Here is a 22,431-nt window from a genome sequence, read left to right as displayed (position 1 = left end):
CACCGATCTGCTCCCCAAAGATGTGTAGGAGATGGAGGGAGCTCCAAGTCCCAGAGATCCAGGAGCTGCCCCAGAGCACAGGGACCCCAGGGAGACTGTGACCAGAAAAGCCCCTGCCCCCCTCGAGAGGCGCAGAGGATCGCCCCGGGGGGGGGGGGGGGGGGGGGGGGGGGGGCACAACCAGCAGCCAGCTGAGTCCCGGGAGATATCTGCGGCAAGCCCACAGGCCCGCCCGCAGCCTCCCATCCCCTAGCCGGCCGAGCCCGGAACCCGGCGAGCACCCCCACCAGGGCCCCAGCAGAGCCCAGGGACCCAGATCCCACCTGGCAGCCACCAGGACTGATCAGGCAGATGCCAAAAATCTTAAACCCCCTGACCCGGGAGCCACGAACACTCAGGCAGACCAAGGCACCACACTCCACACCAGGTGTGGCAGAGGGAGGGGAGACAAAGATGTATAGCATCAAAAGAAGTCCCAGGAGAGGGGAAGAGTCAAAGGCCCCACCTGACAAATACAGTCATACACAAACACAGTCACACACTCCCTCCCTCATGCTCACAGATACACATACAACCAAAGACTTACAAAAATGCATGTCGGACACCCACTCATGCTCCCTATACACACCCTATTCACTCTGGTTCCGGTACTGCTGCACAAGGGGTACAACCATTACTGGTTCCCAGAGTTCGACCCTTTCTGCTGGGGTGCTCATGAGCAGGCTCCCCCGACCAACGCTGAGCAAAGCAACCCACCACCCCAGACCCCAACCAGACGGCCAGATCTCCCTCCTAGCCTCCAGCCCATGGAAGCCAAGCTATAACAGAGGTGTGCTAAGAACCCTAGTCTCCCTCAGCCTGCTCCAATAGTGCGTGTTGATGAGGTGTATTACATGGCTGTGGTGAACGGGCAGTGCGGGCATCGTCTGGCCTATGCCAGCTGATGCCACCACACCACCCCACTTGCACCCACAGCCCTCAGTGTCTAAGTGCAGTTTAAAATTGGAAGTGGGCACCGGCACTCGGGATGAGGTTGAAAAATCCCCCTGCCAAATGCAGTTGAATGTGCTCACTCCCAAGGCCCTAAAGCCGGGCATACATTGTGCGACTTTTTCACTTTTTTGAGCCGATTTTCCACTTGTGCAAGAATCCACAAGATCGGGGCGAGTTTTGCGCTGAGCGTTGTGTAGTATACAGGGTGTTACGAGAGGTGATTAACACCACGTGACCGGCTACCGATCAGCAATCGTGAGCTTGCACGGACTTCTGGAGTGTTTGATATTTTGCTTGTTCCTCATGAGGGTTGAAGCGGCTGTGACCCAAAAAGTACCAGAACCCCTCACGGTGCATGCACGATCATGCATCAACACCGCTCGCCATTTCCCTAACAACACACGTTGTTCGTTTTTATTTCTAAATGCTTTTTTTTTACACACAATGGCAAGGATTGTCAAGAAAGCGTGTTTGTCGTGTTCATGTCAAATTAAACTGATCACAAAACACAGATTTACTTTCTTTATTTCGTTTTCCTCATCCAACCCCCATAAATCCCTGTGTGTCCTCCTGCAGCACTCCCGAAGGACAACAGGCAAAACAACACAAAAAAAGTCTGACGTGTAAAAACTGCTATTTTTAGCATATTTTTTAGGTCCGACGTGTTTCTACCAGACGTACAGTGTGAGCAGTCAGATCACATCCAAGAACTGGGTCGTACAGTGTGAGCACATGACTCGTGAGATCTGCTCTGCGAGGAAGTCGTACAGTTTGAGCTGAAGCTGAGTGCTACGAGTGAAAAAGTCGCACAGTGTCCGCCCAGCTTAAGTGTGTGTTTGCGTGGAATGTCGTTGGTGCAAGTGTTTAAAGTGCAAATAAAATTGGGGACAGGTTGCAACAAGAATGTGGAAATGGGGTCCATACCCCCACCCCCTGACTTGTTCACCCCCCCCCCCCCCCCCCAAGGTCCTATGTGCATGTTTGTGTGATGATGTGAGGGAACAGGAGGAGAAAAATTTGTGGGGATGGGGAGGAATGGCTAGTTGGACTAAGCCCTCCTGTGAGCCAGCTCCCCCACTGGCCCCAATAGGCACCTCTGTTGCCAAAATGCTGCCCAGAGCATAGAGATACCCAGTTCATCTAGCCAGGGCCCAAAGCAGCAGCATCACAGAGCCTCACGGAGTCCGAGGGCACCAACCCAGCCCCACCCCAGCAGAATACCTGTGCCCATCCCTGCATTTGCTCAACTTCCAGAATATATAAGACATAGGACATCCAGGTGAGGTTGGGTTCTCCCTCCTGGACCCCCCTCCCCTGTGATGGGACAGCAGAGGAGCCAACGTCTACCGGAGGCCCCTAAGCCCGGGCCAGGCGCTGCCGCATGTTCCCGTCTTCTTCCCAGCAGCATACATGTCAGGACCTGACCCCGAAGGCCCTGCCCAGATCCCCACCCGGGGCTGGCCACCCCCACACCCCAAGCCCCCAGGCCCCCACCCAGACCCACTCAGGGGCAATGCAGCTGCCAGACAGCGACCCACGGCCACCGCCAAGACTCCCAAGGGGCCCCACTCATAGCCACCAGTAGTCCACCCGCCGGGGCAACCCAAGCACCTCCAGAGGAGGGCAGCAGCCCCCCAGTCCTAGACACCCCCATTGAACCCATCTCCAGGGAACGTCCGGATACTCCAAACTCAGACCCTCCACCCCATCACCCATATCATCTCGCAGGACAATATCAATGATCCCCCCATCATCGCTATGTGATGGAACCGATCAAAGGAGCCCAGAGAAATTGACTTGAAGTGGAAGCAGAGGCTAGATCAAGTGCAATATGATCTAACAAAAGATTTCTATACTGGTTAATACAGAGAGTTTCTCCATTTTCCTTTAATTAGCAATAACGTGCTTGGCATTATAAATAGTAGCTTGACATTGGCTGAAGTTCCTCGTGCCTTTAAACACGCGGTTCTACAACCAATCTTGAAAAAACCTGGCCTTGATCCCACCGATTACTCTAATCTACGACCAATTTTCAAATTACCGTTTTTATCTAAGGTCCTTGAGAAAATAGTCTATGCACAGTTGATGAAACATCTAAATGAATATCAGGTAATGGACACCTGTCAGTCTGGTTTTAGACAACAGCACAGCACTGAAACTGCTCACGTTCGGGTGTTTAATGACATTTTTCTGGCTTTAGATTCAGGTTTCCATGTGGTTCTGGTACTTTTGGATCTATCTGCAGCATTCAACACGATCGATCATGACATTTTGATCACAAGACTTCACACTTGGGCTGGCATTTCAGGCACAGCCCTGGATTGGTTTAGGTCATACTTTTGTAACAGGTCTGCTAGGGTCATGTTGGATGGCTGTTCATCCGAGTCACAGCCTCTACGTTGGGGTGTCCCACAAGGTTCAATTCTCGGCCCGTTACTGTTCAACCTCTATATACTGCCCTTAGGAGCCATTTTCAGAAAGCACGCTGTCTCATACATCTTTACGCTGACGACTGTCAAATCTTCTTTTCATTTAAGCCAACTCAATCAACGCAAGTTCTGTCTGATTGTATCCTTGAGGTCAATCAATGGCTAGCTGATAACTTCCTCCATCTCAATGACTCCAAAACTGACTTAATCGTCTTAAGTCCTTACAGTACCACGGCGACTCATCATTCTGACCTCAACTATCTCTCACCTAATGTATCCTCTGTAATCTCCAACCTTGGAGTAAAAATGGACCAGGCTCTGAAGATGGATGCCGAGGTCAATAACACAGTTAATTCATGTTTTTACCAACTAAGACACATCTCGAAACTAAAGCACCTTCTGAGTCTTCTGAAATCGGTGGTCCACACTTTTATCACTTCAAGGCTGGATTACTCCAACTCCTGCTTATATGGCATCAGTAAAGCAGCTCTTTCTAGACTTCAGCTGGTCCAGAATTCTGCAGCTAGGTTGCTGACTGGAGCTGACAGAAGACAACACATTTCTCCAATTCTGAAATCTCTCCACTGGTTGCCCGTGCAGTTCAGGATAAACTCCAAAATTATGCTTCTCACTTACAAATCCTTGAACCATCAAGCTCCTCCATATCGGTGTGAACTTGTCCATTACTACAACCCGCCGCATGCTCTCAGGTCTGAAGATAAGCTCCTCCTAGCTGTTCCGAATGCACGTTTAAAAAGCCGTGGAGAAAGGGCTTTCTCTGTCTGTGCACCCAAGCTGTGGAACACATTACCACTGCTAGTGAGGCAAGCACCAACAGCTAGCATTTTTAAATCACACCTGAAAACTCACTACTTCAACCTAGCTTATACCACATAATTATGAACCTCACTTACATCTGCACTGTTTAAAAATGGACTCCACAATTATCGACTTCCGTACTATTGAGTTTCTTTTTTAAAATGTTTTTTCAAATTTTTATTCACCCTGTGGCTTATTGATTTTTAGCTGTTATTTTTGGGAATTTTGTTGTATTTCCTTTTTATCTTTTATCTGTGTTCGACATGTTTGTATAACGCCGGTTTAATTAACTAACATTTTTAGTGTACAGCGCCTTGTTTGGTTGTAATGCCTTGTGAATGCGCTTTATAAATAAAATTGGATTGGATTGGATTTTTCCAATTCATGAGGATAGTTTTCTTAGCGATGCATATGGCAGTCAGAACCACGTGAACCGAAGATGTTTCAATCAGGACATCGTCCAGGTTTCCCAGTAAACAAAGAGAGGGGGAAGTTGGGATATGACATTTCAGACATTTTGACAGGTCTTCACGTACTCTACCCCAAAATTCCTGGACAGGTGGACAGGACCACAGTGCGTGAATGTAATTGTCAAGAATGTTGTTTGTGCTGTGTGTACAGGTGTCAGATGACACAAACCCCATCCAGTTTTCTTTAACTCTTAAATCTGTGGAGTTAATTTTCCTCAAGCTGAGTATTTTTTACTTAAATAGTCCCACGGACTCGAATGCACTCTCTCATTTTCCCTGAATTTTAATTTTGTGCACTGTATTAAAATAAAAATTGAACCAAAGTTAATCAAACAAACTTTGTAATAAATACAAAAAGCAGGTCAATGAAAGAAAATGTCCATTGACAATAAAGTTTTAGATCATTTATTAGGCAGATGTTTTTCAGAAACATGAATATGAATTTAAAAATATCAATAGCAGCACCGGGATGCCCATGGATGTGCCCGATTTAAAAGCAGTTTCACTAGACAGGCATTTCAGCCGATATATAGAAAAATTGTAAATATTTGCTTCTTATATTTGCCGACCGATATATATCGGTCTATCCCTACTTTTAATATTTCAATACAAATATTCCATTTTTTTGCATAAAGAATGAGGAATAAATGCTTAGTGATAAATGTAATCAACCAAACAAAGTAAAAATATTTCTGACAGTAATAAAATAACTGATAAATGAATAAACAAGTTCTAATGTGTTTGGGAGTGTATTATGTAGGCTAAGAAGCTATAAAAAGAAATTCATGAAAATATTGAAACATCAAAGAACAGTGTTTTTGCAATCATGTTTGCTCATATGCATCATACTTTGAGTTAAGTACACTGATGAATGGACCACAAGGGTCTAACAGGATGAAACCTTTCTACATGTTGCAGTGAGCTTGTTTTCATTGTAATTCTGCACACGTCGTCCCTGTCAGAATTCAGAGGAATGACTGCCAGTACTCTACTTACAGAAACACCTCTCACAGCCACTGTCAAGCCACCACACACTGCTATAAGTCATATCTATGTCAGTGCCGTGTGATATAGCTCTCAGTAACCCTCTCCCAGATGATCCAAGTGGACATCTTTCATTTCAGTTTGTCTTATACGTATAAACCATTCAAGGTTTACTCTGCTTCCCAGTTTATTTTTTTCTTTCTTCATTGCAAAGCATTTTTGCAAAGCTGCAAAGTAGCTTTGGCAGGCTGTTGCTGCTGATGCTGAGGTTGTGCACATTCAGATGGACGACATGGGCCAGACCTTTTCTGATCCGTGCTGCTTGACTTTGCCCTCAGCTGTCATCTGGTGTCATATGGTGGCGGTATTAGGACTACCAAGTCACATCAAATCCCAAAGTGGAACATCCTGTTAATCGTGACAATCAGTCTCTTTTATTCTTAACACAAGTAACAAATGTATTTTTTGAGATTTTTATTTTACGTGTATTTAAATGAGTTATTAAAATTATTTAATCAATGCTGGAAAAAAATATGGTTTTTGTTATCACTGGCACAATCCCCAGCTAGTGACATAATCACATTTACATAAACATCTGTTCATTTCTGTTATTCAAACTCCCAACAGCTAACGACAAAGAGACAACATGCACACAAACAGAGATCCAAAAGCTTTAATGTTAGTCAGGAAGGGCGCGTTCTGCTTTTCTTATGCAATCAGCAGACTTATTATAGCCCGAGAACATGCTAATGAGGGGAAAACTAGTTCCACTTGTTTCTGTTAAGATTTATCCTGCAGACAAACATTACTGATCTGATCTGTGCACACATCCACCACGCTGACTCGTGTCCTGAGTCAAGGAGAATGCTCATAAGCGTCTTAAGGACAGATGAAGGCTCAAAGCAGTGTAGCTGGTCATGACATCATCTTTCACTCAGCTAGAAGTGATGACTTGCTAAAATCCCCATTAGATAAATGCTTTTATGAAGCCCCACCTGTTTTCTGTGGTCACACCTCATCCACCGCTGCAGAGACGTGGAAAAACAACCCACTTCGTCAGCTTTCATAAAGATCCACAGAAACTCACTTTACACCATCTCCTAGAGGGAAAATTTACAAAGAAAGGCACTCAATGGAACAACTTTATGTTACATTTCTTTACTGCTGTTCTCTAAAGCCAACATAAAGTGTGACTGGGAACTTAAAGGTTCTCAGGGGTTGGGATTGTGTTGAGCTAGCCACTGCGCTGCATACAAAAAAAGGTTTCAGCTATTTTTTTATGGGAAGAGTTATGACTTTTCATCCCCTCTGGATTCTATTGCACTGTGCCAAATGTACAGTAAATGACAGCATTAACTCAACTTGGTTGGTTCAATATTTTTAAAAGGAATTGCTGCATTGCACCTTTTATTGTAGGGGTTAAATATTTAGCTAATTAATGAAATCTGTCTAATTAGAATTTTAATATTTAGGTTATACTATTTGTGTGTGTCCTGTTTGCATGGTAAATATGAATCTGGCTATTGCTTGTCATGAAAACTAGAATGGACCATAAAAGTGTTCATTTTAATTTGTTTTAAGGCAATTTAATGTGCTTTTCTTAATTTCTTCACATATTAAATTAGCATGTTTTGATCTCCTGCACTGCCGATGCCACTTTTATGCCCCCAAATCTAAAGTTCAACACAACAATCTGCACTAATTTGTTGTTTTGCTCTGATTCACATTGTTGGTTTCATCACAAACTCACATAAACAATGCTCCAACTGAAGATGCAAAAAGGATTCTAATGAGTGTGTGTGTGTGTGTGTGTGTGTGTGTGTGTGTGTGTGTGTGTGTGCATCTCACTCTACAGTGCGGGCTACGATGCTGTCCTAGACAGAAATGTAGCCATTAAGAAGCTGAGCAGACCCTTCCAGAACCAAACTCATGCCAAGAGGGCGTACCGGGAGTTGGTGCTCATGAAATGTGTCAATCACAAAAATGTAAGTTCTTCTTGAGAGATAGCAAAGGATCAAAGTAAAAATATGTCTACTGTCACAATAAATGAGTAAAAATATATAACAACTCAGCTTGAGTTTATTTGTGGCCAAATCCCTCTACACCAAAACAGCCCCGCCTCTGCAATGTTGTGACCATGCTAAATTCTGTGCCCCCGGACATCTAACCAACTGGTGAGGGAGTGAAACTGAGAGCACTCAGAGGGATGAGCCTAATCACCACTGTCACACTGTGTGCTCTTCTCTTCTTTGCCTACATTTATTCCCACTCTTTTGTTCCATCTCACTACTTCGGTTCACTCTTTCTCGCACTCACCAGTGTCCTTCAGCAGCATCATTATCAAGTTGCATCAACTGTACCTGACTTACAGTCAGGTCCTTCAGTCACCACAGAATACTGATCCTCTACAATTCTTCTTTCTCTTCCAGATAATCAGTTTATTAAATGTCTTCACACCACAGAAATCATTAGAGGAATTCCAGGATGTGTAAGTGTCTTTTGTGCAAAATGCTATTTTCCTTTGTTCTTTTTGTTTGAGCAACAGAAAGGTGCATATTTTTGTTTGAAGAGAGAAAACAGATATTTTTAAAGAGCAAGTCATCCCCTACCAGAGTCTTACTCCGCTCCCACTTCCTGTTTGAAAAATGCAACAATTGCTGTTGCCTGCCGACTGAGAGGACGTAGCCGCTAAAAAAACACACTCACACAGGCTCACAACGATATTGTGACATCATAATGTACTAGCTAATGTCATAGTGCACCTTTTAGCCAATAGCGATGGCAGATTTAAATTCAGATTAGGTACATAATTTTTACCTGAAGACGGTTCAACACTGACAGTTTTAGGCAGAATATTAAAATATTAACTAACATACACTAAAGTGCCAAATTATTGACTACACGTGCCTACAGCACGATTAGACACTCATTTATAAAGTTTATCAGCAAAAGAAAATGTTAATTTGGGGGTGACTTGCTATTTAAATTGTGTTGAAATTTATGGAAAACTTCCGAACAACTTCTGAATAGTTTGCTTGAGCTAGTTTCAGCTGAGTCAAGACTAAAGTGGCTTACCATAATATTAAAACAAATTCAATCCACCAGTGCTTGAATTTTATTTAAATACCCATGTTATTTGGAATTAAATGCAGTATAAAACCTAAAAACTGTGTGTGTGTGTAATCTGCTGTGAATATATTTTAAACTGGTGTAGTTTTAATACAACAGTAAACTATTTCGGTCCTCTGCTGACTCGTTGCTACCTTGTCAAACACTAAACTCTGTTTCTCCAATATGAGGTCATTTAAAGCATTATCTACAACAAACAAGATGCTTTCAGTTCATAAACTTTCCACAAAAACCTATTTCAAAACATTGAAGTGATGACTTTCATTTTTCAAAGTGAGGAAAAGCGATGACTGCAGTGCATTCAGGCATCTGTGAGAGGAAAGCCATTGAGGTGTAGTCAGTGAAAGTACTATAGGTAATGTGAAACTACGGGAGGTTTCGTGTTCTCATGCTGAATGATGAATGGTGAACTGGCTCACTTTTCTCTGTGGAGCATTTTATCTTTTCACACAAAAATGTTAAAGATGCTCCAGATCAGAAATGTTGTTACTAGGCAACTAAGTCACCAAACGCCAAACCGCGTATTGACTCAATTAAAGCAAAGTTATCGAAATCATTAGCAGTTCTCTATAAAGTTAAAGAATTTTTAAATGAAAAAGCTTTATATCTTTTGTACTGTTCCTTAATTCTGCCTTATTTCATGTATTGTGTTGAAGTGTGGGGGAACACCTACGAAACCCACTTCAAGCCTCTGTTTATAATTCAAAAGAGAGCAATTCGACTTGTAAATAAAGCAGATTGTAGAGAGCATACACATTTATTTTTTATTCATTTAAAAGTATTAAAGTTAAGAGAATTAGTTACATTTAGAACTGCACAATTTATGTATTAAGTGATGAATAATTTGATGCCAAAACAAATTCAGGATCTGTTTCAGATCAGGGAGAGTGTTTGTGATCTCAGAGGGTATAAAATGTTTAGGAAGCTTAAAGTAAGAACTAAAATGAAACAACTTTGTATTTTTTGTGTTGGGGTTGATGTATGGAATAAATTAGATCAGGAGCAAAAAGATTGTACAACAATGTTAAAGTTCAAGGGTATGTTTAAATCAAATGTGACTAAATATTATGAATCGAGTCAATGAAAAAATGCATAAAATGTTAAAGGTTATTTTTGTTTATAAAGCAAGAATGGGGATTTGAATACATTCTCAGAAATTTCAACAATGGTGTATAAATGATGGTAATGGTATGCTATTCTAAAATTTTAGTTTAAGTTTCAAATGGTTTTGGTGGGTTTGGGGTTATAAGCTTCTACTTCTGCCTGTACCCGTTTTTGAATTGTCTCAGTTGTGTGTTAACTTGTAAAGCCACAATTAAAGAGCTCACCAGTTACATATCTGCCCCTCGCTCATGAAACAAACCTTTTATTCCAGGTATCTTGTGATGGAGCTGATGGATGCTAACTTATGCCAGGTGATTCAAATGGAGCTTGACCATGAGAGAATGTCCTACCTGCTCTACCAGATGCTGTGTGGGATCAAACATCTGCACTCAGCTGGGATCATTCACAGGGTAGGAAGGCAAGACTGTTCTTTTGTCATGTTTTTCTGCTCACATGTGGATGGTGTAGTCTTAATTGTTGGAATAATCTGTAAAACGTGCAATCGATGCACACTCTACTGTACTGCTTCAACCAAAAATGGAATGGAGAAAACTTCCTGCTTCTCACTGAAATTTCCCTCTGACCTCCCAACAAGTGCCCTGAGTTAAACTTCACAGATTAAATGAAATGTATTTGAATGAGACACTGGTAAAGTGAAAACAATACAAACAAAAAAATCCAACCAATCACCCCACTTCTGTAGCTACACTGTAGCTCATCACCACCTGTGTGTGAATGGATGAATGATAAACTGTAGTGTAAAGCGTTTTGGAGTCCTCTGACTCAGAAAGGCGCTATACAAGTTGGATCATTTATCATAAATAAATATAACAACAAATGCAAGAATCTCTAATAAATAGAATTGTGAACAAGTAAACAGCTGGATTTAAAATACAGCTGTCACGTGTTTCAGATCAAAAACGAAGTATGCTTCATTATCAGTTAGTCTATTTACTTGGACAAGTTCACAGCACTAAATTTGATATTTTATTCCACAAAAATGTCTATGTATGGTTTCAAGTAAAAGAAAAACCTTCTAATTAAATGTTTGGCTGCAACATGCCAGATAGGTTATAAAATTGTAAGTCGCTTTGGATAAAAGCGTCTGCCAAATAAATAAACATAAACATTAAAGAAAATTATTGTGCTGATATTGAGGTTTGGGTTGACTTACTTCAAACACCAATAAAAGCATAAAAAGGTAAAGATTCAAATCGTATTCATAATATATCTGTTTATTAGAATACTGACTAGCTGATCCTACTGTACATGTGCATTTACTAGTTCTATCCATGTTAGGAATAAATAAATAAAATATGTAACCTTTTTGTTAATAAGGTGATTTTGTTCATCTCCTCCAGGATCTCAAACCAAGCAATATAGTAGTGAAGTCTGACTGCACTCTGAAGATCCTGGACTTTGGTCTGGCCAGAACCGCAGGCACCAGTTTCATGATGACCCCATACGTGGTGACGCGGTACTACAGAGCCCCAGAGGTCATCCTGGGAATGGGATACAAAGAGAATGGTGAGACATACTCATCATTTGCATGATCACAACTCATAATTAGGGCAGGAAATCTAAAATGTAGTCGTAGAATGTGTGGCTGAGCAGACAGCATGAGCCTCCTTTTTTGGGCCGTGGACATCAACAGTCAGGAAAAACATCTCAACCTCATCAGCGACTGGCTTAAGTGCATTTGAGCTACAGCTAAGTGTTGGAGGGGGCGAGTCACTGATTAAAACCCCCCCGGAACATTAAGGCATGTGACTGGACGCCAGATTCGCTATGATTCATTAGTCAGAGTCCTCTCAAGAATGAAACCCGTGGGCGCCGTCACTTCAAATTTCATGCAGTCAGTCCTTCTCAGACTCTGCTTTCACTTTCTTTGTGTTGATCTCTGTCTCTAAATGTACTTTTATGCCTTTTACTACGTATTTCACATTCGTTACTCACCGGAGCTCATTGTAGATGATACTAACCTTTGCTTTCCCCTCTTTTCTTCGCCCGTGTCTCCATCCCACCTTCACCTCTATGCGTGCAGTGGATATTTGGTCGGTGGGGTGCATTATGGGAGAAATGGTGCGCCACAAAATCCTGTTCCCTGGTCGGGACTGTATCCTTGTTAAGACACAGACAAGATCACACCTGTTTAGTCTTTTCTCACACATGTTGGACCTTATAAGAAATTTGTAGCATTTTAGATTTCTTGGTAGTATTTGACTCGGAGACCTGATGTTAGCTGTATGGTAAAGAGGTGAACTAAACTGCTCTAACGGACTTCATAACACACTTTTTAACATTTTCTAGAAGCACATAACCTGAAACCCCCATGTGTTTTATTCACTTTAATGTATTCTAGCAGAAAGACAGTTGTTTCATCTAATGTCTGGATACCTAAATGTGCTTTAGAGTGCTACTTAGTGTGTGTCACAGAGATAACATGTGAAATGCTTGTTTCCACCTGAGTGTGGATGTGAGTCACAGAAGCCACTTATTCCCTGCGAGCGCCTGCTTATAGCTGCTCTGTAGCTTAGTGAAGATAAAGATGACGCCTCTCACCTTATTTAAATAGGAAGCATTAGGAAATGAAAATCTCTGATGGAGAAATGTGAAATTTTACAACATAATTCAATATCTTTATGTTGGAAAATATAGTAATTTGTTTTCTAAATCAGTGCTCAAAATAAATGTTTTGTAAAGATTTAAATAAAAACATCTATTGAGAACTTTTAAATCCACAAGAAAAAGGGAGTAAATACACTGACAGTCAGGTTAGCACCCATGTGATCACTGAAGACCCCAGACCTGTGAATTTCAATGAGGATTATAACCCTTCAAGAATTTCTCAGACACAAATAAAAGTCCTTAAAAAACAGAAGAGGATTCTCACATAACTGTGACCAGTGAGAAATCAGTGACAGACACTTGAGACTTTAATCAGCAAGCTTAAAAATGCTGTAGTACCATTAATGAGAACCACAATGACTATCCTCTCTGTGTACCACTTACACAATCAGCAAGTGCTCCACGTTCCACTCAGCATCGGGTTCAGACAACACGAAGATGCATGTTGTAAACTTTACCAAATGGCTTTAAAAAAAACAACAAAAGTTGCTAAGCTAAGAAAACAATTTATATTTCCAGTTTAGGAATTGTTCCTGTTTATTTATTGTAAATCTCATCAGGACTACAACACTGAAGCACAAAGGTGAAAGTGTGGTTATATTGTGCATCACAATTAAATAAAAGGCTGAGAAATAAAATGATATAAAGTAATAATGTAAGCAAAAATAAAATGAAAGAAAACTAAATGATACCCAAGCTACCAATTAAAAAAGTTGTGTCTTCAGCTGATTCACAAGTTTTGCCAGGACCACAGAGTGTGAGTGGAACGAGCGACAAAGGCTCTTGTTAGCTTTAGTTTTAGATTTAGGGACAAATCACAATCCCTGAAATGACTAATTACCATCAAAGTTACCCCTAAATTATTCATGACTGTTTGAATGTAAGATGGAGAGTGACATGAAGTTTCCAACTCCGTCCTCATTTAGTTGGAAAAAGTTATTCGAAACCAGGATTTCTATAAATCATCTTTGTTGGAAGGAAGCTTACTACAGAGAGATGTAATACAATGTTCAATGATCTCCTCAGCATAATCAAAATAGGATTCACCACTAAATGTTGTCAAACGGGGAATTGAATATAAAAATAAAAATGAAATTGGACCAAGAGCAGAACCCTGTGGAACACCATTGTGTTAGTTTTAAATGTCTTAAAGGAGGGTAAACAATGGCGGAATTATGTTAATGCTTCTCTCCTTTCTTCTTTCTTTCTTTATAAATTGCCCCAGTGCTCCAGTTTAAATTTTTTTCTCCAAAGCCAATTTCATTTGAAAGACTGAAGTCTGTTGCAGTGCAAAAATATGTGCGATTACCTTTTTGATGCATGTCTGTTACAGCTAACCAATTTATATTGATTAGAAGAAAAATAAATTAGGGTGGAAACCGCTCACGTGTTGTACATTTGCTGCATATATTGACTGCATGTGCTCTAACCAATAACAATTAGTTGTTTTTGGTTTGTTTTTTTTCACTGCAGCTTTATAGTGTTCCCCACAGCGTCTGACACCGGAAAGATATTATTGATAATCAATTCAATTCAAGTTCAATTCAAGTTTATTTATATAGCGCCAAATCACGACAAGAGTCGTCTCAAGGCACTTCACATAATAAACATTCCAATTCACAGTTCATTAAGCCAATCAGAAATAATGTTTCCTATATAAGGAACCCAGCAAATTGCATCAAGTCACTGACTAGTGTCAGTGACTATACAGCAATCCTCATACTAAGCAAGCATGCAGCGACAGTGGAGAGGAAAACTCCCTTTTAACAGGAAGAAACCTCCAGAGAATCCTGGCTCAGTATAAGCAGCCATCCTCCACGACTCACTGGGGATCGAGAACAGACTCACAAAGGACTTTACAAAAGAAGAGAAACAAGAATAATGGGACACTACGAATCTTTTTTTTTTTTTTGACAACAGGAAAAATGAACATTCTTACCAGTTAAAGTGTAGAGTTTAAGTCGTTTAGAGGTACGTAGAGCCACCAGGTGTTTGTGGAAATACTCCTCTCTCCAGAGCCTTGAACATGAAGCCTAAGGAAGATTAATCTTCTGCAGACTCTGCAGGAAATTCTGTCCTGTAATATCAGTTCTTACTCTAGACTTGTGGACTGTAGTCTCACACCGCTCATAAGTCAGTGTTGGATCGCTTTCTTTTTGTTGCTTATCTTGATTTTCTCCACAGACCTTTAGGCCTGATGTATTGACCCTGCTGAAGCAGGAGTCTACACACCTTCCTAAGTGTGAAACAAATGATGGTATGGAGTTGCTGCTGCCCCACCAAACCAGCTCACAGATTAATAGTTGTTTGGAGATAAATTTAATACGACAAGTTGTTATAATTGGCAGAAAACAAAAGATTATAGGAGACAGACTGCTAAAAAGAGATGTATTAAATAATACAAATTCTTAGATTACAACTAACCCTCATTAATCTGTTAGTTTTAGCCTTACTGTTTATAATGATTTTAACATGTCTGCAGTAATCAACCAGCTCACATGAAGATAGAAGTTTCCCATCTAACTTTAGAAATTGCTCTACACATCATTTAGTTATTTAACACCGTTTGCTGCACTAGTCTTGTAATTTTTATATTTATATCTGAGAAACGGCTGATGCTGCTTTTATTTGCTTTATGTTTTCCTCAAATCAGTGTGACTTTCACTAAAGTGAGTCAAAAGTGCTTTATGAATTATGAGAAAAAGAAAATCCTGCAAGGAGCAATCAAACCCTGACAGGTGAACAAAGTCATAAATAACATCATGTGTATGTGTGTGTGTGTGTGTGTACGCGTGCACCCGTGTGTGTGTGTGTGTGTGTGTGTGTGTGTGGCACCAGTGGATATGTGGTCAGTGGGCTGCATCTTTGGAGAGGTGATAAGAGGAACAGTGCTGTTCCCTGGGACTGACCGTATCCTTCAGCCCTCTGAAACCTCCTCACCCTGGTTTAAATGGAAGCCCCTGCAGAAGTGATGAACTGAGTGAAAAACCATCTCAAGCTTTCTGAGTGAATGTAACCTCTGACTAAAGAGTAGCGGCTAACAGCCTTAGTGTGTGTGAGTTGGGGGAGTCACACTGTGTGCATCACAGCCAATGACTAATGGAGATGGAACAGAGGAGGAAAAGTGAAGCGTTTCAGTAAAATGAGGATCTCTGGTGGCCTTGGCAGCAAATTGCCTCAACTGGCACCCTGCGTGAGAACATGAGGAGGGGAGGGGGTCATTTGCCCTGTGTGAGGAGAGTTGAAATGCAATCAGGCATGTGCGCACACTCAGTCTCCATTAAACCAGAACCTGAAGTTTGATTAGGAAGTTAAGCATCTGTTTTCAAACAGGAGACAAGCTTCTGGATTACCATAGAACTGGTTGTATTCTCCTCCATAACAAACACCCAACCATTAAACTCTTTTGTGAAGGTAGGCTTTTCCCCCCAGACATGTTTCTCTTTACCTTGACTACCTACTCCAGACATTGACCAGTGGAACAAGGTTATCGAACAGCTGGGCACACCCTCACCAGAGTTTATGAAGAAGCTGCAGCCCACAGTGAGGAACTATGTAGAGAACCGGCCAAAGTATGCAGGCCTCACCTTTCCCAAGCTCTTCCCCGACTGCCTTTTCCCTGCTGACTCTGAGCACAATAAACTCAAAGGTGAGCAGCTGAGACTTTTGACATTATTTTATTTACTAAATTGAACTGCAGTCGGAAAGAAGAATGTTTGCACATAATTCATGGGTAGAGATACATTTTAAAGGCCTCCAAGGTTTTGTCTTTGGCATTTCTGTCCCGTTCTTGTACCAATCAGCATATTTCTGATAAAATGCACCTACAGCACATAAACACAATTGAGAAGTTGAGATTTAAGGCCTCTTAACGATGGATTAGGACTCTGCTAAGCTCTATTTGACCTCCACAACCTATTACATTTCTACTGGATGTGACAAATTTGTAACCCGCCCCTTCAACATGAAGACGGAGGCGCTCTTTTTAACCTCACCAGGTTGTGTTTATATTAAAATCAACCAGAATATGGATAAACTTTGCAGAAACTTGCACAATGTTAAAAGTACAGTGGCAAAAGGCAAATCCTATATTATCAGGTCTCTCTCTCTCTCTCTCTCTCTCTCTCTCTCTCTCTCTCTCTCTCTCTCTCTCTGGATTTACAAAATGGACTTATTTTAAAAATCATTTATTTGGCCTGGTTGTAAAGCAGAAAGCAGGTCCTGGCTACGCTACGTGTCATATGCTATACGCTATGCACCTGCAAACATCACCAAGAACCTGCAGAACGTTCACGTTCTTCGTTCGGTGTAAAAGAGGCCTTAGAAACAAGAAACAAATCCAACAAAAAAACTGAAACAGGACCTGAAATTAGCTTCCATTATCAGTTTTCAGCAAATGATGCTGAAATACTAATGTTACTAATCAAATTGATCTTACACAGTGAAGTGTGGTGAGGAAAAAGGACTCAATCAGCCTTCAAAAATGATGCCTCTTCCAGTTCCTGAGTCTGTCAGGTTCACAGATTGGCCGTGTTCGAGTTGAGCTGCGCCTCGCATGGAAAACAGACGAGAGCAGATGGAAGCAGCAGGGGGAGTGGCTGAAAGCCGGCGTTTAAGTCGGACACAATTTCCTGCATGTGTAGCTCGCGGGTGACGATGGCTGAAGATATCGCGTTAGCGTTCACACTTGTTCAATTTTCAGTTTTAATTCTGGTGCCTGTTAGCAGCTGAAACACACCCTCACGTGCTTGTGGATATCATATATTGTATATGAAGACATGACTGTAATAATAAGTAAAGGTTATCAGCTGTAGCTTCAGTGTGCTCATAGGAAACGTGACAAAAGAACACAAAACATATTCCTCTTTATGGCCTATATAGTTGTCATCATCAACGTTACATGATTTACAGAATACATGTGACCAACTAACATTTCATGTTCTACCACCGGATGTTTGGATCAAAATATGAACCAATCAGATCTTAGATCAGGTGAGAGCCAGGCGTTTCCCGTCATCCCCTAGGTTTAGCAGCCGAGGGAGAGCAACTGCAGCGCCTTGCTCCAAAATCTGCGGCTGCCTTGATCTCACGAGGTTATCGTTGCCTACGTATGCATGACGTCAGAGCAAGTCCGCGTCAAGTTGGACACAAATCTAACCGGCATGCACTGCGCACCGATCACCGGTGATCGAATCTGCGCAGAACTGGCTCATCTCGAACACAGCCATTCTCTCTCAGTCCTTCGCCACACCCAGCAGTCCACCTATACACACACCCTTAAGACCCCGCCTCCTATTAAGATTGGCCAATCACCTCAGCCTTTCACAGGATAAAAGCACATTAAAGTGTTACACATTACCATCTCAATAATGAAATATCATTCATTTCAACCACATGCAATTTACACATCATTTGTTCTAGACATTTCTCTAAGTTCCTCCAATCATTGTCAAACATTTTCTATAAAAAGGCTGCATTTGAGGCGGGCTCCCCCTTTGCTGCTTCAAGATGGCTGTCAGAGAGGACACACCCTGAGGGTAATAAACATTTTAAGGCTAACAAAGCTAACACTAAAATCACTATCTTAAACACTAAAGAAAAACGTATTGTTTTCTTACGTAACACAAATCCAGCCAAAAACCTGAAACAGGACCCGAAATTAGCTTAATTGATCAGTTTTCAGCAAATGATGCTGAAATACCAGTGCTATCAATCAAAATGATCTTTGGGATTTTTAACAGAGTACACCACAGACATCTGGGAAAATGACATCTTTGATAGAGTTTGGGATCCTTTTTGTTTCTGACTGATGTATTGATGACAGTTTAGTGAATTAACTCACCTTTCTCTGATCTGAAATTGACAAAAAAAAAAAGTAGCCAAAGTCTAAAAAAAGAACATTGAAAGACCTTAAGAAAGTCTGAAGACCACATTCTGACGCAAAATACACAGTGATATATAATAACTCTAGATCATTTAGGGAATATATATTTATTTTTTTCACTCTAAAAAAATGTAGAATTTTTCTCCAAATTCCATTTATGTTGATCCTTCAGAAGCAAAAATGCTTCATCAAAGCACAAACATTTTTTATTATCATGTTCCTACATCAAATCTCTAGACTTCCCATGAATCCATTCAGCATTCCAGTTGTGTGCTGCTGGAGTGACTGTTTGGAGAGAGACGGAGAGGGACGGTGAGAGCAAGATGAAGTGTTTCCGTTTGTTTCTGACAGGAACCGAGTCAAACGTGAGGGAAACTCGTCGGGCTTCAGTAATTGAGGAATTTTTATAGATTTAATTGTTATTTTTTCATATGATCCTCCTCATAAATAGAGTCTTCCAAAGTTAGAATTTTTTGTCTAAGTTGAGTTTTTTAATGTTAAGCTGCTGCAGATCTGTTTCTTGTGAAGGGCAGGGTGTGTAGGAGAGAAGCCGTGGTTTAAAGGTCCTCAACTCAATTTCAGATCATCTTAAGAGGAATAATTGAATCCTGGCTATCATTTAATTTGCTTATTTCAGATATTAAATATTTATACATCATTTAGAGGCTCTAGTAAAGGAGGAAAATCAGAAAATTATTCATGTAATAAATGAAACACATTTTTTCATAAACAAAAAGTTTGATCAAGAATCTTCTGCACAAAATTTTGTTATTTTTTTTATTGTTTATTGAACATGAGTTTATTAACTTTGAGAAGATCATTTGAAATTTAAAGGAAAAAACATTTAGTAGGTGTAAAATTAAGAATTCTGGTTGCTTAATCAATTATTTATCATTTTTTAATTATTTTCTTGAGCCATTATGTGCTAAAATGACCCATTACAGGGTTATTGAAAGGTCACTCAGACCACGCCACCCTCTGTGGCCAGAATACCGCACCTGCAACTTCAGAGTTGGCCGGCCACTCCCTGCTTGTGGAGGGAGCTGCAGTCTCTAGCATGTTTCCTGTATGTTTTAGATCTTGAACACAGTTGATTTATTTGATTTAGTGATGGATCACTCCTCTACCTGTGGAGACATTTCAGCAGTTAGATAATTGTGGGCACTAGGGGGTGCTAAAAGCAAGCAAAACTGCCTAGTGTCCCTTTAATTTTACCTGTGCATTTTCTCTACCCTACCTTATTTTTACATATCAGTTTTATTAGATGTTGTAATCTTGTCTCCTGAAATCAGCTAGATGTTGTTTTGTGTTGTTGGAACCACAGCGAGCCAGGCCAGAGATCTACTCTCTAAGATGCTGATCATCGACCCCGCAAAGCGGATATCAGTGGACGAGGCGTTGCAGCACCCCTACATCAACGTGTGGTACGATCCAGCTGAGGTGGAGGCGGTGAGTAGGCGGTGCTGTGTGTGACTGGTTAGCACCCAAATAATCCGTTTGTTTATTTCCTTGAATATCAACGGAAGAAAGTAGATTCCAAGTGTTTTCTATTTGTTTATACCTCTTTTTTTCCCTACCATTTTTACTCTTTTAATTTATTTCACTAAATTAAAAGATAAATCCATTTTGTGAAATAATCCAAGGATTTGCTGGTGTTTCTGGTTATGTTTATTATCATCATCTGGACTTTATTTGTACAACTCAACTGTGAGATTGGGAGACAAAGGCCATTTTTCTGCTTGTTTGAGTTGTGCCGACATCACTTGGTCCAGCAAGTTCATGATCTCAGTCTTAATTTTGCACCAATTTTAGCACATTTTATGGTCAATTGTTGAGTGGTTTTGCTGTTAGAGTTGATGTGATGTGTCTATCGGTGGCTTTTAAACAAATTTTCTACTGTTCCCCCTCCCTCTCTAATGTAATTTCATGCTAACGAAGGCCAAAGATTTCATCCAAATATCCATGGTAAATAACAACCGCCCTAAAATGAAGAAAACTGTTCAATGGGAATGACTAAATTGTGTTAATCCTAACAGATTTTGGACACGTGTGTTTAGCTGGTCCTCAAAACCTTTCTGCACATGATTATATAGGAACCAAAAATATACAGGGGTAGTGTGAATTTAAATAAAGGTGTGGTTCACTGAAAAAATATTTTTTAATTATGATTTCTGATATAATCAGTCACTCAGAGTTTTTCATGCAGGCAGAACATGAAAATAGTATTCTAGCCCTATTTCCTGCTTTAGCTTCTGATAGAAAATAGATGCTGAAACCTCTGGATTAGAAAAGCCAGACAGATCTACATCACGCTGCCATTTAACATTCATGGACTCACCCATCTTGACTCACAATGGGGAAGGTCGTTGTTGGTTTAGCATCCAGAAAACAGCAAAGAATGTCTCAGGTAGTAGAAGCTAACTGTTAGCATTAGCAATTGCACCACATGGCAGAATTTCTCCAGGATTGTGTTATTTATTGAGATAAAACATCAACGTTGTAGAGAAAACAGAGTCATAGGGAGCCTAAGTCTCCTCCCTTTCCAGTCGGCTCATGGGTCCTTGAAAGAAAGAGAAAATGAATGCAAGTCAACGGGGCGAAAAACGTTATTTTCTAATCCACTTTGCCTTAGACCCTGGATCACACATATGTTGTACTGCAATTGAAACGAAAACTAATGATGGGTGTTTTGACCACGCCAGTCACGTACTTTGAGATTTATCAGCTTGTAAAAGTTCATAATTAGCATGACTAGACACCAGAAATTGCATGTTGAACATGTGACGTCACCACATAATCTCCTCTCTCCTAACATAGCTGCTACTTACCAAATTACCAGATTTATGGTGGTGCTTTCCATCTGTGGGAAGTTTGCAGAACTTATAGCCTTTTTCCCTCCGTTTTCTCCGTGTCTGGTTTGATGACATCACTTTCATGAAGTGCATTTGTAGGTCTGGACTTCATTTCACACAAAACCTAAAATAGCGTCCCCCCCTCCCGTTAGAAAATAAGCACGTTCTTGGTAACAAAATGTGTCTGCTGAATTCACGAACATCATACTGTATGTGAAATCCATGGCACAAAACAAGCAGAATTAGAAAATAGCATTCTTAGCCCCACTGACTTGCATTCATTTCGTTCTTCCGGGGACCCATGGTCTGGAAGTAGATGGGCATGACTTAGGCTCCCTATTGGCAGAGTCATGTTGCTGTTAGCCAATCAGAAGAGAGATGTCCAAATATCCAGAAAAAAAGATTCCAAATCCTGCAGTCCGAAGCTCAGGCCTGATGTGGCTCACTTCTAGTTCCTGAAACAGGCGCACTATTGCTTTTTTCCCCTAGACTATGACTTACAAAGCAATCAGAGTGAACCACACCTTTAAAATGTTGAGTGATTCCAGAGGAAAAGGCCTTATTCTAAGGGCCGACTTGTATTGATATTTTAAAGAAATTATTTAGATAAATCCATGTTCAGAGAGAAATGATCTCCAACTGTTCATCAGAAGCCTGTGGTTGTGGTGAGAGAAAAAGCGTATGGTGATTGAGCCAGAATCACGATAAGTCAGTGAGACAGTGTAGCTGTGTCCTGGTAAGTGAAGTAGTAATCACGTGGGACTGAAGCAAAACAACACATCAGATATGATCTTATCTTCTTCCTTCTGTTGTTTAATCCTGATTTTAAAGATCTGATGTAACTTATATTCACGCAGAATTTAATGGAAATCAGTGTTCATTTCATGTGATAAATATAAATGTACTTAATGTTTATTCTTATTTATTTTTATTTTTGTACAATTTTCATATTAACACATCATGTTGTGTCTGTCAGAGATACTTGAACAATGGGAATGTAAATATTGGTTTTGTAGGTGCTCCATAAAAAATATTTACGTATTTAATCTTTGTTCTGGGGAACTAATTATGCACCAAATTAAGCCTTTTTTTCCAGTTACCTTTGGCTGAATTTAAACAAAACAGTAATTTTAAAAAGT

At 40.6% G+C, this 22,431-nt stretch overlaps 1 protein-coding gene across 9 annotated transcripts in view; it reads left to right on the top strand.

Moving 5' to 3' along the window:
* mapk10 (mitogen-activated protein kinase 10) overlaps positions 1-22,431 on the top strand; it is a 52,089-nt gene that overhangs the window by 19,575 nt on the left and 10,083 nt on the right. For 6 of the 9 annotated variants that reach the window (XM_015942921.3, XM_015942926.3, XM_015942925.3 and 3 more), the window contains exons 4-11: positions 7,551-7,680; positions 8,125-8,183; positions 10,200-10,338; positions 11,290-11,455; positions 11,973-12,044; positions 16,023-16,205; positions 19,765-19,889; positions 20,379-20,405. In XM_015942921.3, the coding sequence (XP_015798407.1) occupies positions 7,551-7,680; positions 8,125-8,183; positions 10,200-10,338; positions 11,290-11,455; positions 11,973-12,044; positions 16,023-16,205; positions 19,765-19,889; positions 20,379-20,405 (901 nt within the window). Of the gene's footprint in view, positions 1-7,550; positions 7,681-8,124; positions 8,184-10,199; positions 10,339-11,289; positions 11,456-11,972; positions 12,045-15,394; positions 15,467-16,022; positions 16,206-19,764; positions 19,890-20,378; positions 20,406-22,431 lie in introns of all 9 variants that reach the window. The other 3 variants (XM_070552387.1, XM_070552388.1, XM_015942923.3) reach the window with 3 other exon arrangements.

The sequence above is a fragment of the Nothobranchius furzeri genome, chromosome 6 (assembly GCF_043380555.1).
Source record: "Nothobranchius furzeri strain GRZ-AD chromosome 6, NfurGRZ-RIMD1, whole genome shotgun sequence".
Lineage (NCBI taxonomy): Eukaryota > Metazoa > Chordata > Actinopteri > Cyprinodontiformes > Nothobranchiidae > Nothobranchius > Nothobranchius furzeri.
This window is presented reverse-complemented; position numbering and strand designations above follow the sequence as displayed.